Source organism: Merops nubicus, unplaced genomic scaffold (genome assembly GCF_000691845.1).
Source record: "Merops nubicus isolate BGI_N331 unplaced genomic scaffold, ASM69184v1 scaffold14884, whole genome shotgun sequence".
In the NCBI taxonomy this organism is placed as follows: domain Eukaryota; kingdom Metazoa; phylum Chordata; class Aves; order Coraciiformes; family Meropidae; genus Merops; species Merops nubicus.
In genome coordinates, this window is record NW_008602387.1 from 164 (window position 1) to 16,620 (window position 16,457).

Consider the following 16,457-nt stretch of genomic DNA (forward strand, 5'->3'; position numbering starts at 1 on the left):
TGCTATAGGATCATTGCATGCAGTTGATGGTTTTGGATGGAGAGATTGAAACCTGTTCGTCTAACTCCTCCTCCGAAGAGGAAAATGACACTTTTGAGGAGTTTTTAGGATATAAATTAATCTCCAAAAGTATGATGGACACATTAAAATGAATTAAAGCAATTGTGTACTAGCATAAATCAAATAGAGAGCTTCTGTGTTAGAAAAAGAACATAATTTCCTCCTGAGAGAGCAAAATAAAGCCAGGGATTTTTTTAGCATTGGCCTTATTCATAAACACTGCATAAAGTAGATGATGATGTTAGTGAAGAAATAGAGAATGGATGAAATCAAGGCTTTTGACATGCGGAATTTTGGTCACAGGGAGAGGAAATGAAAGTAAATTTTAGGTAAACATGACACAAGACTTCAGAGATAAAGCAGAAAAAATTAAAGACATGAAAAAGTGTACAGAAATAGTAACATATGAGAAGTTTTAAACTGCTTTGAAGCATCACTTTTTTAACTTCCTTTTATCTTAATTTGTTCAAAAGGGTCTCCCTGGTCCAATAGGCCCAATGGGTCCAGCAGGTCCCACTGGTGAAAAGGTAAACAGATTTTTATTCCATTTGCACCTGAAGTTTCTCGATATTGCCATAGTTTATTGTCACTTTTGCTACTTATCTAATAAGTTACTTGAGAAATAACCTTTGATTTTATCTTAAGGGTGAACCAGGTCCTCGAGGTCTAGTGGGTCCTCCTGGGTCCCGTGGAAACCCTGTGAGTAAACATGTTTGGTTTTTGCTTGGCAATATCTAAGAACAATATCTAATTAACAATATCTAATCTCTAATCCAATATCTAGTTAACAATGTCTAATGCTGATCCAACTCCAGGTTTTGTCTCATTTGCTGATACATTTTCCTCTTTTTCTACCTTTTCTTTGTAGCCAGAATCTGTAGTTCTTTCCTGATGCTGTGCACTTGCAAACCTATTGGCAGATTTTTTCCTTTATCCTATATTTGTTTTAGGGAAATCTTTACATAGAGTTACCCTCATGTACCTCACTTCTGAAAGTATGCCACCATTTAAAATTATATAAATATTTTTAAAAAGCATGCCCATACCAGATACTGCTGTACACATACAAATATTTAGATGGACAAAGCACCACGGTATGTCTTGGTTTTCATCTAATTACACTAGCTCTTGTCATCTTCAGTCTATTTGTGATTTTAAAGGGTTGACTTTGATTAGGGAGTTAGAGGCTCAGCCCTTCTAGATCCTTCATGCTGCTTGGAATCGATTATGTGTCTGTCATAAGTCAGAACAGCCTTATTTCCAGTATAAATTGGAATAGCTTCCACCCCTCTGGGGAATGATGGAGCTTGGCAGCATTTAGCTCTTTCTTTTCCAAACAAATGTTTTGTGGAGAGCTCAACTGAAGCAGCTCATAGCCCATTCTGACCTTGTAGAGGAATACATCTTTGAACTAATCTTTTTTTTCCTAGTCTATCTGATTGAAATGGTGGGTGTCATAAAGTACATGCACTTCAACTAACCCTGCTATCACTAGAAGTGGTTGTGAGCAGAATCTCTCCTATTGTGTTTTTAGTGCTTGCACATGCTTTCCATCTCTAAGTTCTGAAAGTTTACATATAGACTTGAGCCTACAGTAGATCTTAACATCATAGTTAACGTAATTTATTTTGTGATTAAAAGTTCATTTGATTCTGATTAATAGATAATTCTGTATAATCACACATATGACAGTAAATAGTTAACATCCTTTCTTACATATTGAACTGCAAATTATACTGTATCAAGAAAGACTTTTGTGTTAAATACAGTTATTCTGCATTTTTTGACCAGGGTTCCCGAGGAGAAAATGGCCCAACTGGTGCTGTTGGTTTTGCTGGTCCTCCGGTATGTGTTTTGTAACACTACTGAGTTTCCTTTAGTGGTGCTTTGACCTCCTTAATTTCCTTCATTAAGAATAATACTGCAGCATTCCGGAACATGAATCATGTTTTTGTTGCAAAAAGAGCACTTTCTTTTTCCCATCAGTATAACTAGTAAAGAAAAGAGCCAATGGATACCCTAGACGGTTGAAAAGTGTTTTTGTTAAGATTATGTAGTTGTTCACCAAGTTCCATATTTTCATGAATATGCTATGTTGCTCCTTTGAGATTAAAATGAGGCAAGTTATAAAGTCTCATCTACTGAAGGGAGCAAAGATTTACTCTGAGTAGCAAAGGCTGGAATGAATTGATGGACCAAATGGACCTTCATTTGTGAGTTTTCTGGTGAAGAGCCCAGACTCTCACACAGCCTAAAATACTGTGTTTCAGACCATTCACAAGGAGTCAGGCACCTTTTTTCCTTAGCAGGGAAGAAATAAAGACTAGAAAAGACTGTTCAGTCCCTTTCGCTGAGGAAAATAGAAAATTTAAAGTAAAAAAAGATGTAAATTAGAGAAGAAAATGTTATAAATGGAAATTCTGACTTCACAGACTTCAGAAAATCTCATCTGCGATCTTCTAAAGACTGCGATGAACTGTTACAGTTCTCTTGAATTGAACTATTGAGCAAACACCCTGTTTTCTGGGCTAGTTTGTTCTCCTGTTATTTTTTGCCTTCTAGAAATTCTGTACAAAATTACTTTGTTAGGCTGGAAAGATTTGGTATTCTCTGACCTGACGTCTCTTCTAAATGTTATTTCTTATAGGGCCCTGATGGTCAGCCAGGTGTGAAAGGTGAACCTGGAGAACCTGGACAGAAAGGAGATGCTGGATCTCCAGGACCACAGGGTCTTGCTGGGTCTCCTGGCCCACCGGTAACTATAAATAACAGTGTCAGAGAAACAGACATGCTGATCTTGCTTATTAAAATGTCCTGGGTGTTCACTATCACTCCTGTCTTTCTCCTTTCCTCATAGGGCCCTCAGGGTGTTCCTGGTCTGAAGGGGGGTAGAGGAACTCAGGGTCCACCTGTAAGTAGATTTCATTTTTTTGTAAAAAAGAAAAAGACTGAAGATAGCCTAATAATGAAATTTTTTATAATGTGTGTATCACTCCTCGTATCAGCTTGTTTTTCACAGTCTTTGATTATAAAATTTTCTTACTAATTCAGCTGAGAACACTTGATGTAACCAGCACTGTATTTCTTTCAATAAAGTTGGCATTAAAATATTTTTTTAGGGTGCTACTGGATTCCCAGGATCTGCTGGAAGAGTTGGGCCTCCAGGACCTACTGTAAGTTGATTTTCATATTCTTGATAGATGTGCTTTATAAACTGGTTGTGGAAAACCTGAAGACTACGTAAAGCAGGAAAGGTGAAGCAGCAAAAAGACTGGTTACTCATAATATCCATTAAAGTAAACTAAAATCACGACAAAACCATAAAATTTCTCATGTCTAAACATTTTCAGAAACACTAAAAAAAAAAAGAAAAAATAGCTGTGGATCAACAAGTGAGGATTCAACTTCACAGAGAGAATTGTGACACTCTTCTTAATATGCCTAGTCATGTTTTGATGAGAAAAATAAGTTGCAGTTGTCAGTTTATGAAAAGGTAAAGCTTATGGAAAACATAAAAGTTTGAATATGGACTTCAGCTTGATGATATTGGAAAGAATGGACAAGGGAAACATTTTAAGCAGGACTTGTACACAGACGATAAAAAAAGAAAGAAAAAAACAATGTCATTTAAAGGAGGAAGTTTGGAATTGCAAATTGGGAGAGATGGAGGCATTGGAGCTTGGACATAATTTGATGAGATGTTTATTTCATCTCTCTTATTTCACCATACATGAGATTATAATAGCTCTTATCTCATTTACACTTTGGGCCTTCCTTAGAGTATGCATTTTTATAGGTGATGAAATCATAGTCCTTAGACTTTAATTGCCCTGATTAGAAAAGGGTCCAATGTAACAAGGTGCTTTAATCTTCTTAGGGAGCTCAAGGGCCAGCTGGGCCTATTGGAGAGCCAGGAAAAGAAGGTCCTCCAGGTCTTCGTGGTGATCCTGGTTCTCATGGCCGCGTGGGAGATCGAGGGCCAGCTGGGCCTCCTGGTGGTCCTGGAGACAAGGGTGATGCAGGGGATGATGGGCAGCCGGTACGTCCCGCTGGGTGTCACCAGTTCTCCCTAGGCCAACCCTAGGCTTGGTCTCATTGTTACTTATTGTTACTGAGATGATAGTAACTTTGTTTTATCCTTTGTGGATTTCAGGGCCCGGATGGCCCCCCTGGTCCTGCAGGAACTACTGGTCAAAGAGGTATTGTTGGTATGCCAGGCCAGCGAGGGGAGAGAGGCATGCCAGGGCTGCCAGGTCCTGCGGTAAGTCAGCCCAAGTCAGTATGCCACCAGCCTTGGGCCTTCTCATCATCTCTGTGGGACTGAGAGCACAGTGCCCCAGAGCATGAGGAGAAAGCTGGAAAACTCCCATTGCAGGAACAAATATAGAGAGAATAGTAAATAACTAATTCTCATGAAATATATGCCTCCACAAACTTAGACTGTGAATTACATGAGGTGGGAGATTTTGTTTCTGCCATAATGGAAGATCTGAACTTGAATTCAGAGTAAGTGGGTAATAGCCTTAAGACTTCTGGCTAAAATGTTCCTATTTGACTTAAAACTAGATCCTTGAAAAAAAGCCAGACTCTTCATTTAGTTGCCCAAAAGTCACTTGAATGTGAGTAAATACTTTGTAACTGCTTTCATAAGTTGTGAACTACAATATTAAAAATTGTCATTTGTGCTTTCTTTTATCTCATAAAGGATTTGTAGATGTCTATTGAAAAGCCTCATGTATCTAGGAGATCAAGTCATTGAGTAGATATTAGCAAAAGGGGTGACATGGAGGATCTGTCATCACCACTGGGTCCATAAAGTCAATTTATAGTTCAAATTGGCCAGAAATTGTATCAGACTAACAAGATTTGTTGGTGTTGAGATAGATTAAAAAGAAAAAAAAAAATCATATTACTTATTTAAAGCTGCATTACATTTTCTCATAGTCAAAACCACCTTACATATCATAGATAATGCCATCAGACATGTTGATGATATCAAGGAAGTATGTGCTTAGAGAGTTGCTACTAGATAGACTAAATTCAGGTGCAGCTTCTAGTCAATGAAAGCCTGTTCAAAAGCAATTAACACAGACTGCTTAAAAATACAGTCTATTAAATATATATTCAAACTCTATCAGAACACATTAATTATCAAGTTTTGGAATTTATGGATGTTGATGGTGCTTCAGACTAGATTAATGAGTAGTATTTTGCAGGTAGCAGGTTTTTTGTGCTTGCTTTAGATTATGATTAGAATTTTGATATGATATTTCTCATCTTTTATAGGGTACACCAGGAAAACAAGGTCCCACAGGGCCAGCTGGTGACAAAGGTCCCCCAGGACCTATTGGCCAGTCAGGTGCCACTGGACCTGTAGGTGAAGCTGGTCCAGAGGTAGGTATTAGAAACTTTTAACATGCAAAAAAAAGACAGTCTAGCAGTTATTCTCCTCGACATGAAGTTAGAGGTGGAGAACAACTCTCTAGTTCTCCTTATAGAAATGCAAGGTTACAGATCTGATCAATAGCCCTATTTTTATTCCGTAACTCTAGGGACCTGCTGGCAATGACGGTACTCCTGGACGAGATGGAGCTGTTGGAGAACGTGTAAGGATATATTGTTTTCCCAAATAACTTCTGGAAATCTCCATGTTGTTATTGACTTACTATAGATTTTCTCTTCATTCCATTAACTTGAATGGAGAACTTGTTCTATCACAGCTTTGAGTAAGTAGTACCCCTCAAAGCTGAGGAAACCTGGCTAATGTCCAAGAACACCTGCCTTCACAAGCTCAGATGAGTTCCTACAGGAGGAATATCTTCGTAGATTGTAATTGCTAGGAAGGAGATCAGAAATGCTACAATCATGTTGATTTGGTCTAGTCCAGTCCTCTTCAGAGCAATAATACTGAAATTATCTTTTGCAGGGTGACCGGGGTGAACCTGGCCCTGCAGGCTTACCAGGTCCCCCAGGGGGCCCAGGAACTCCAGGTCCTGTTGGCCCTCCAGGAGATGCAGGGCAAAGAGGTGAAACTGTAAGTGAGACTTTTTTTATTTAATACTTTGTTTAACAGGAATGATTGTGTAGGTTTTTATGTATTGCTTCACCTGTCTTCTGTATGCCATCTTTGTAGGGTTCTCGAGGTCCAATGGGTCCCCCAGGTCGTGCAGGAAAAAGAGGTTTGCCTGTAAGTTCTCCATGGTCACTGTGGTTTTATCTGAGATACTTTTACAGGAAAGTATGAAAAACTGAGCCCAGTCTGAGCAGGGCTTCAACTTTTGGACTGTTCTGATTCCAAGGGATGCAGATAGTCTTCTGAGCTGTAAAGCTGTACAGATTTGTTTGTGTACACTAGTATTTCTACATTTTTCTTTAAGAGTACTTTGCAGAGAAATAATTAATGCTTTGGAAGCCTATTTGTTTGGAGTGTGTTACTGTCCAGATGATGGTAGGACCTAAGTTAGCAAATGGCTGAGGTCTGTGTTTGACAATTTGAATAAGGTGTAAAGACATGAATGCTGAACAAAAAGATTTTTAGATTAAAATGGCAGAAATATAACAAAATCACCTGTTCTCATGAAACTGCCTTGATTCAATTCATGAGATTCTGTTTTCAATCCAACTAGAAAAACAAACAAACCCCATCTTTTTTGTGTTACATAACTCTTTTACAATCCAAGCTTGGAACAAAAAATTAACTGCAAACTTGGGAAATTCAGAAGAATGTTGTCCTGTCCCTAAGCAGATGTCATATGAGAGACAGGAAAAGTTTGTTAAGTAGTTAGTGATAATGATGCCATTGATAAACTATTTGGAATCTAGCACTGAGAAATTTAGCATGAAATTTGGTCTGAGAAATAGAGAATTGAAAGCAGACACCATTTTTTCCAATGCTTCTTGAATTAATATGAAAAGTTTGAAACTATCAAAATGAGAATGAAATTATGATTCTAATAGAACCAAGCTATTTGTACTGGGGAGCTTGAACATTGTTGTCTGTGGTTAGGGAATGTAACTTCAATTGTATTTTCATCATAGTGAAGGTGAGAAGAACTGTGGGAAGTAAAGGTGCAACATGCAGGATTTCATACTGAAAACACATTTTATCATTATGAGTCTGTAAGAGATCTACGATGTTTCAATCCCATCTACAAAATTTTTTTTGCCATATCCAGTAAGGCAAAGAAATTTCTCAATCTGAAAAATCCTGTTATGTAAATTATTCAGTATCATTATTACAGGTTTGTGTGTTTTTTTAGTATTATGAAGCTAAATAGACTATATATACCACAACTACAATTAAGCACAACACAGATTTCTGTAATTACTTACTTATTCTTTGGTAAAAAAATAAGATTCTTGGAGCTGCCCCAGCATCACCTTCTTTCTAGATTTAGCAGTGAAAGAGGTCTGAATGCCGTGTCTAAAAGCAAATGAGTTTTTGAAGTTGTTGTTTTTTTTTTCCAGTTCAGAATTTTACATTTCATCCCTGATTTTTACAGGGTCCCCAAGGACCTCGTGGTGACAAAGGTGACAATGGAGATCGAGGTGATAGGGGCCAGAAAGGACACAGGGGTTTCACTGGGCTTCAAGGTCTTCCAGGTCCTCCGGTAAGTTGTCCTGTTTTCACTATAATTTTATTTCCTTGGTAGATAAATAATGTATTTGGAACACAGTTATTTAAAATGGAAAAAATCAGTGACCAATCACTGACAGCCTGTGTGACCTGTCAGCACAAGATGATAAAAAAAGTTGGTAGTTTCAGATAAGAACATTGTGTTGAAATGCTTTTAGACAGTGTTTAAACTCTTTACAGTCAAGGAATCTAATGCAAAATTCCATGAGGACTGTGGTATCTTTTGCTAATATTTGCAAGAACTTAATGACTTCAGTGGCAATTGAATGGAACTGCCTTGGAAAACTTAATTTCTTTTTTTTACATTTGTTCACCAATCATGTGCAGGAGCTTGAATTTTTAACATCCAGGAAAAAAGTCAACAAAAAAAATAAACCCAACACCCATAGCATATTTCCACTTCATAACAGAGCTGTTAGTTATTGTTTTGTAAGCCAGTCTGATTCTAAATATCATGAAAGCAAGGCTTTTCTGCAGAAACAACTTTACATATAGCCAAGCACCTAAATTGTGATTACAGTTGTTACTTGGTCTTTGTGACAAAACAGAGCAATGGAATGGAAATGAACTGTAAGAGTGCTACCCACTGTTCATGTATATTATAATCCTATTCATACAGAATTGTGTATAGCACACAGTAATTATTTAAAACTAAAGGGGCATGCTTTAGATGTCATAATGATATGAAAATTTCTTCTATTTAGGGTCCTATTGGTGAACAGGGCAGTCCTGGAATTCCAGGCCCTTTTGGTCCTCGGGTGAGTATAATGTTTCAGGTTTAAGGGGGTTTTTGCTTGTGTTTTTTTTTTTTTTTTTTTTTTTCCCCACAATCAGATTTCTATTTCTGCTTCACTTTTCTTTCACTGGCTTTTATTGACTTCAGTATGTGGTGATTATCCTACTATCTTTTGCTAAGAGTCATTACCCTGTTTAACATAGTAAAGCTTTGACATAAATGTAGTTTATAGCTAGATAAAAAAGGTCATTGCAGAGTAATTACAGGGCTACAGTCTCTTTTTACAGGCACTTTTGCTGCAGCTGATGCAAAGCCATTACGTGGCAACTCTGCTAATTGCTACCCTGCCTTTCATACCCTCCTCTGTGTCACTCACCCAAAAGTAAAAGAGAAATACAACTCCCTTGGATGTTCCCAAGTGACACTATATCTCTGAGCCTGTATACCTGTGGGTGTACAGCAGCTACACCCATCTATGTAGCACATGGAACTGAAACCACTTAAATGGTTTAGGAAAAACTATACAGGTGATCCAAGGTATAGTGGCTGAGGGGACTGACTTCAGAACAGCAGCTCTGAAACTGCCTTCTTACTTTTAGAGAAGAAGAAAAAAGATGATTTTTAAGAGTTTGGTAATAGACACACATAGTTAGACTGCTTCCTGAAAGGATATTACTTGTAAAGGGCTGTTTTGTACAACTTTGCTATTCCATCTAAAATACATTCCTTCTTTCTCTTATATTTTCTAGGGTCCTCCAGGGCCAGTTGGCCCTTCCGGCAAAGATGGAAGTCCCGGTCCACTTGGGCCAGTTGGGCCTCCTGGAGTTAGAGGGAGTGTAGGAGAAGCTGGACCTGAGGTAAGTTGATGGGAATATGAAGGGAAAAGGTTACCTTGAAAAAATAAAATATTTTACAGTCCATCACTTTCCTAAAAGTTCACGAGCTCAAGACAAATGGTAAGATTTGATACGGTTTCTCCAACAAATAGCTAGCGTGACTGTGTATTGAAAGGGCCTGTTTGTTACTCATTTTCATCTTCTGGGCCTATGATGATCCCAGGGTCATTCACCTGCACTCTCCTTAGGCCCAGGATAGTGAGCCCCAGGGTCTTCTGGGTCTCCTTCTGCAGTGAACTCACTGTATCTTGCTGGATCTGCAGTTCACCATGGCTGTTTGGCAAGTTGGGTCCTAAAACCTCAGGCCTAGGCACAGGCGAGTTGATCTATCTGAAACCAGCAGGAGTTCAAAGCCAGCAGTTCCCCAGAGGTGGCACTGCATTAGGGCAGCCACATGACTGATTCCCAGCAGCATATTCCATCATTCCTTGTGCTAAGGAAATCCTTCAGTCCAAAAAAAACAGCTAAATCTCCTAACACTGAGCTCAGCTGACCTTCAGCCTGCTCTGAGGTTTACAAACATCAACCCTCTGCTGATTCACAACAAATGAAAAATAGTCTGACCATTTTGGAAAAAGTCTTAAACCTTTCCTAAATGCCCCAGGCAGGCACATTCCACATTTACCAGCTTGTGATATTCTAGGTTGTAAAATGTAAGTTATGCTATCCTGAGGAAGATAAGTTAGAAAATTAGGGAGATTTGAGAAAAGGATGGTCTGGATGATGGCATGAAGAACTGAAAGACTGGTATTGCTGATTTTGGAGAAGAAAAGGAGAAGGTGGAATAAAGGTGGAATAAAATAATAAGCAAGACAGAGAAGACAGTTTCTGCTGTTTTTCTGCCTGGTAAGACATGGTGTTTTCCCTGTTTATCATGTGCTAATATTCACCCTATTGCATTCTGCCAATTATCAGTATCTTCACTTTTGCTGAGGCATCAAGATTTGAATTAATATTCTAATTTCAGTGCAAGAAATATCATGCATCAATAACTTTAGTTTTGCTTTCCATGGTGGCTTGCTGCAACTAGAAATTGGAAACACAAAGCCAGAAAAAAAAGTTAAGATTTCATGTCAGGCACAGCATGTATTAGTTTGGGTGTGTGCTCTGTAGTAAACATTTGGAGCACTACTTGTGAATTCTGAGGTAATTACTCTCAAAGGAGACACCATGTTCTGATACACCATCTGATGCACCAGAGCATCAAACTTACAGTAGACGTATGTTACAGACTTTCTGCTGCCAAAGAGCTGGTGGAGAGATGTGTATTAACAGATACATTCTGTCTCAAGACTTAGTTACCTCTCCAAGTGTCACAATTCAGGTTGTCAGAAGGACCTCACAACCTGTCATTCAGGGAAACATGGTCAGGAAGACAACTGCTCTGTCGAGTAGGGGTGATGTAGATTGTCTCACATACGTGTGGCCAGAAAGCTCAGCAGTGTGTGGGATAAATGTAAAGGAATTTCTAGTGCTAGATACTCTGTCCAGGCCTTGCTAATTGAAAATGTGCCTGAGGCAACTTAGGGAAAGCAGGAATTTTAGATTGCTCTTAAAAATCACTTGCAGCTGTTGGGAATTTTAAGAAATAAAGTTATTAGGCAGGGATTTGAACAAGGAGGGACAGATGGCTTAAAAAAAGGGAGTGAGGACACTATTCCTTGATGACTTTTTCCAGCTGTTAAGTCTGAAATCAGGAGTAAGAAAAAGTTAGTCAAGATATTGAGAGAGGCAGAGAGGGCATGAAGCAGAAGGGATACCTCACATGTGGTTCTAATCTCTTTCCTCTGTTCCTGGCAGTGTGAATTATCTATATCTGGATTTTCCCTGTTTGTTAGGAGTTCAGATGAGTGGCCCTGAACTTTTGTTTTTTCAGTGCCTGGCTGTGCTATCATTTTGAATAGCATTTACTCTGCTGTGCCTCTATTGCTTTTTCTTTTTTTTTCTTTACCTTAGGGCCCACCAGGTGATCCTGGCCCTCCCGGCCCTCCAGGACCTCCGGGCCATCTCACTGCTGCCATTGGTGACATCATGGGACACTATGATGACGCTATGGCAGATCCGCTGCCGGAGTTTACTGAAGATGAAGCAGCCCCAGATGACCATAATAAAACAGACCCGGGTGTCCACGCCACGCTCAAGTCCCTGAGCAGCCAGATCGAGACTATGCGCAGCCCAGATGGTTCCAAGAAACACCCAGCACGGACCTGTGATGACCTGAAGCTGTGCCACCCATCCAAGAGGAGCGGTGCGTATGAACACGCCGTGGCCCCTCTGTGCCAGGCCATTCTCTTATCTCCAGGAAACACTGGGTGCCTGGAAAAAAAACATGTCATACAGATTTTGGTGTTCTAAATTGACATTCACACTAAGAGACTGAAAAGTTCTTGCCAATGAAGTGTATGTACTAATGTATCCTATATTTATTTATCCAGTAATTATTCAGATGTATTTTAAAATGTGAAGTATTTTATACTTCTGTGGAACGCTGCTTCCTGAGAGTGTTTACACCAGGGAGTACCACTTATAGCATGACAAAGCTAGGTTGGTACACCAGTGATGAGTATTTACTTAACTGCTGTTAGCTCAAAGCATTACCTATGGGCTGATGACCTGGGAGTGCTTTCCACAGGGAATTCTCTGCTGCTACTCCATGCTGGCAATTTGTAGGTGGTAATGCACTAATGTGCCATTTAGGACTTTCCCTAATTTCTATGGATTGCCAGTGATAAATCAGAACAGGCTGGAAGGTAGAGATAGTTTGTGGCCTTACCAGTTTTTTCTCTGTTTCCTCAAACTTTGTCTCAAATGTCAGGTGGGGCTGCCATCAGATGCTTATATGTATGGAAAATGTGATCTTTATGCACTTGGAGCGTCCGGGAGTTTTGCAATGGATTTAAACAACCTTAACCTTAAACAACTTTCAAGTCTGCATTCCACAGTTTTGAGATATTTGAAACACTGATCAGCTGGTGTCTTAAAGTAACATTATAGTGTATACACCAGATTAAGTGAAACATGTGCCTGTTTTCCTTTTTTTGTCCTGTCATAACATACTTTTGCTTATACCACCTCAGTTATTTTAAGAAGTTTAGTAATATATTGGGATCACATTTTATGTTCTTTGTAGGTGAATATTGGATCGATCCTAACCAGGGATGTGTTGAAGATGCTATAAAAGTATATTGCAACATGGAAACTGGAGAGACCTGTATTTCTGCAAACCCATCTGCTATACCACGTAAAACATGGTGGGCCAGCAAGTCATCTGATGTAAAGCCCATTTGGTATGGCCTTGATATGAACAGGGGGTCACAGGTAACTAAATATATTTAACGCCAAGAATCAATTTCTTATTTCTTGTTTCATTCTGGTTTAGAACTTCCATCTGCTGGTTTGAGCAGATTCTGCTAGAATCAGAATATTATAGCTATTGATTGGCTGGCTTATGTTCAGTTGGTTGTTGTCATACAGTAATTATAGGAAAGAGCTGGGAGAAACAACAGAAGTGCCTCTCAGGCAGGGTTGGCTATAAATATAAGATGGCTGCAAGAGATTTATTTCTATTGATTCCAAAAAACTTCAACTTTTCTAGCAGTCTACTTCAGTAACTCCTTGTCCTCAGAAAATGTACTTTTACCCCAATATAGAATTTAAATCACTGATATTGTAATTTAATTCTATCCTCTTTCTTTTTTTTTTTTTCCAGAAAGCTCTGTACTACTAAAAAAATACAAAGCTGACTTCATAAATTCTCTGAGCTAATCTATTTTTTTCAGAAAGTATGATTGTTAACGTGTGTGTCAGAATGCTCCAGTCTCCAGGCAGACAAAAATTCCACTCAGCTTTCTCTCACATTTTTCCTTCTGTGGTAACTTGTAGAAGTAGGCTTAATTATGCTGCTAAATAGCAGAAGCTTATACTTTCAAACTATATAATTAACAAGCTTTTGCCATTTTTATTCCTAGTTCATCAAATCAGAAGCACAGAAAATATTTTCAACTGTTATGTCATAGGAAATAATTAAATAACTTTAAAATAAGTATTTGATGTGTAAAAAAACCACCCAACCGTGCTGTTATCAGCTGGATTCCTGATAACAGTTGAGAACTTCAACAACTGAAAGCAGATGTGGTACTAAGAACAGATGTGATGTTGGTTGCTTCTATTGAGCTGGTGGTTATGTTTCTCCATTTCCAGTCAGTGGGAACTTCACCAGGCTGCCATGACTTTACAAATATGGTGGAAAGCAGCTTAGCAGTATCTTCCACCAGTTCCCTCAGGACCTGCAGACTCCTTAGGGCCCATGAACTTGTACACCTTCAGGTTTTTTAGATAGTCTTGAACCTGATCTTCACTCACAGTGGGCACATCTTAATTCTCCCAGTCTCTGCCTTTGCTTTCTGTGACTTCGGTGGGGTAGCTGGAGACCTTGCTGGTGAAGACTGAGGCAAAAAAGTTGTTGAGTATCTCAGCCTTCTTCATATCCCTAGTGACCAGGTCTCCTGTTTCCTTCCATAGCGGGCCCACTTCTTCCCTAGACTTTTTATCATGGACATACCTATAGAAGTTTTTCTTGTTACCCTTTATGTCCCTGCCTGTATTTAATTCTACCTGGACTTTAGCTTTCCTAACCTGATCCCTGGCTGCTCAGACAGCCTGTCTTTGCTTCCATGCTCTGTAGACTCTGTTTTGTTCTTTTTTTTTTTTCTTTGGAGGCCCAACTGCCTTTGAGTTATTCAGCTTCAGAGCTTTATGGTCAAAATTCACCAAAATGATCCTGTTACAGGATGTCTAAATTTCTTTGTACTCAACTGACAGCAAATTACAAAAGAAAACATTCTTAGATTTTATGTAATAGGGCTCCTGCTAGTCATGTCTGGAAAGAGTTATGATAATGACAGATGTTTCTAAAATTCATGAACTCTTAATGAATTTTCATGTAATATATATTGATCTATTTCTTTACCTTCACAGTTTGTGTATGGGGATACAGCTGTCACTCAGATGACCTTCCTGCGCCTCCTATCAAAGGAAGCTTCCCAGAATATCACTTACCATTGTAAGAACAGCGTTGGGTACATGGATGACCAGACAAAGAACCTGAAAAAAGCTGTAATTCTGAAAGGGGCCAATGACCTGGAGATCAAAGCAGAGGGAAACAGCCGATTCCGATACACTGTTCTTCACGACAGCTGTTCGGTAAGTGTGGGGGGGTTGTCATCTGGTATGGATAAAAGGACTTTGTGGTTTTTGGTTTTTTTTTATAGGTCTTCCTTGATTTAGAAAAAGAATCCATAAATGAAGTAATTAAAATGCTGCAGAATTTTATCATGAATTGTAGAAGTAACTGATGAAATAGGTATTTTACTACAATTTTCGATTCACATAGTAGAAGTCTGCACTATTGAGAGGACAGTTACAAATTACTACTTATTAGTGAGCATACTGAGATACATGTCTTGCCATTTTGCATTTCCCAGTATTTGTTTACCTCTCTGTGGAGTCACACAAAATTGTGAGATAACCTCAAGCATTTGTCTGCCAGATGGGTGAGATTATTGCAGCAAATACACTGGAGGAAACTCATTGGTACTGTGACTGAGTTGGAAAGGAAAATGCTCCCCCCTAAAATTCTTAGTGGGTATAACTCAGCAACTAGTACATCTTCTTGTGTTCAGTAGCATTCTCAAACACATCCAAGATACTGGCATAATATTTTTAAAAATTAGTTTTGCCCTTGAAATAAATTAGAGTACTCTCTGTGCTCTGAAATAGTGCAGCTCAAGATGATGTGTGCTGGCATGTATTAACACACAGGGAGAATTTCATAACATAAAGAAAACTCAGTCCAGCTCAAGGGGGAGATCCTGCTGTCAGTTTGAGAGGTCTGTGCATCACTGTAAAAGCAAGGCACATCCATTTTAAAATACCCAAGGTGCAGTGCAGGTGGGGCTGTGTGGCTCAGCCAGGATACAGTCAGTTCCTCCTGAACTATCAGACGATTGACTCACCTGCTGGAGTTCAGGCTGTTTCTGACACGACCTCTGGGCTAAGTTTTTCTTTTCTATTTTTTTCCCTTTTTCCTCTCCAGAAACGCAATGGGAACGTGGGCAAGACTGTTTTTGAGTACAGAACACAGAACGTGGCACGCCTACCCATCATAGATATTGCACCCGTGGACATTGGCAGTACCGACCAGGAGTTTGGAATTGAAATTGGGCCAGTTTGCTTTGTGTAAGAGGAAGGGGGGAAAGTAACACACCACCCAGCAACAGCAGCAATTAAACACATGAACTTAGACTGATTGAAGTTAATCCTGAGACTCTTGAAGTAATGGCTGATATTGGATCAGCATTGTATATACGGTTCTTTTTAAATGCCCGGCCTCCTTTTGAGTATTTATTTTACTTACAAACCTTCCGTTTTAAATGATCGAACCAGCTTTTTAGTACAACAGTACAATTTTAGGAGAATCAATGATCACCTTTAAAAAATAATATGAATCTTTTTCCTTGCTTTTGTCTCAAATTATTTTGAAATTTACAGGTATTCGAAATAGATAGTTTTAATGTGGGACTATGTAAAACTCTAAGGATTATTTCTTTTGCTTGGATGCATACTGAATAACAGAAAAGTACAGCACTTTTGAGAACCATTGGCTATATTTCAATCACACCTACTCCCACTACCCCAGTTTGTCTTTCTGTGGTTGTCAGTATGATAGCCATTCACAGTAATCTATGTCTTGTTGTCTGAAGAAATTTTCTTCTACAGATCATCCCAATTTGGCATTGTCTTTTCTGCACTTTTCCTATGTAATAGTCTGCTCAGAGAGTATTCCATAGCCATGACTAATTTATAAAGTAAAAATACTACTGGGGTAAATATGAGTTTTCAGTAGGAGTGTCCCATATCATAAATTTTAAGGCCAGAATTCACTTCTTACAATGTATATGTGTAATTCCATTAAATTATCCTTAATCTTCAAAATACATCTTAAACCCAATACTTGTTGATTTTCCAATACTTGCCCATCTACGAAGCCATTACATATCAAATTATACAGATGTCTTGTATATGGTGCCAATTTATGTATGTTGCAAATAATTCATGTGTATACCAGACC

General features: G+C 38.8%; 1 protein-coding gene across 1 annotated transcript; it reads left to right on the forward strand.

Moving 5' to 3' along the window:
- Nucleotides 1–533: 533 nt before the first annotated feature.
- Nucleotides 534–16,161, forward strand: LOC103771062 (collagen alpha-2(V) chain; the record flags this gene model as incomplete). Its single annotated transcript, XM_008938349.1, has 19 exons — nucleotides 534–587; nucleotides 706–759; nucleotides 1,852–1,905; nucleotides 2,708–2,815; nucleotides 2,918–2,971; nucleotides 3,180–3,233; nucleotides 3,938–4,099; nucleotides 4,214–4,321; nucleotides 5,347–5,454; nucleotides 5,613–5,666; nucleotides 5,987–6,094; nucleotides 6,194–6,247; nucleotides 7,563–7,670; nucleotides 8,401–8,454; nucleotides 9,182–9,289; nucleotides 11,285–11,576; nucleotides 12,459–12,646; nucleotides 14,306–14,530; nucleotides 15,423–16,161. Coding segments are annotated over 19 exons (2,094 nt in total), but the record flags the coding sequence as incomplete, so codon positions are not given.
- Nucleotides 16,162–16,457: the final 296 nt, after the last annotated feature.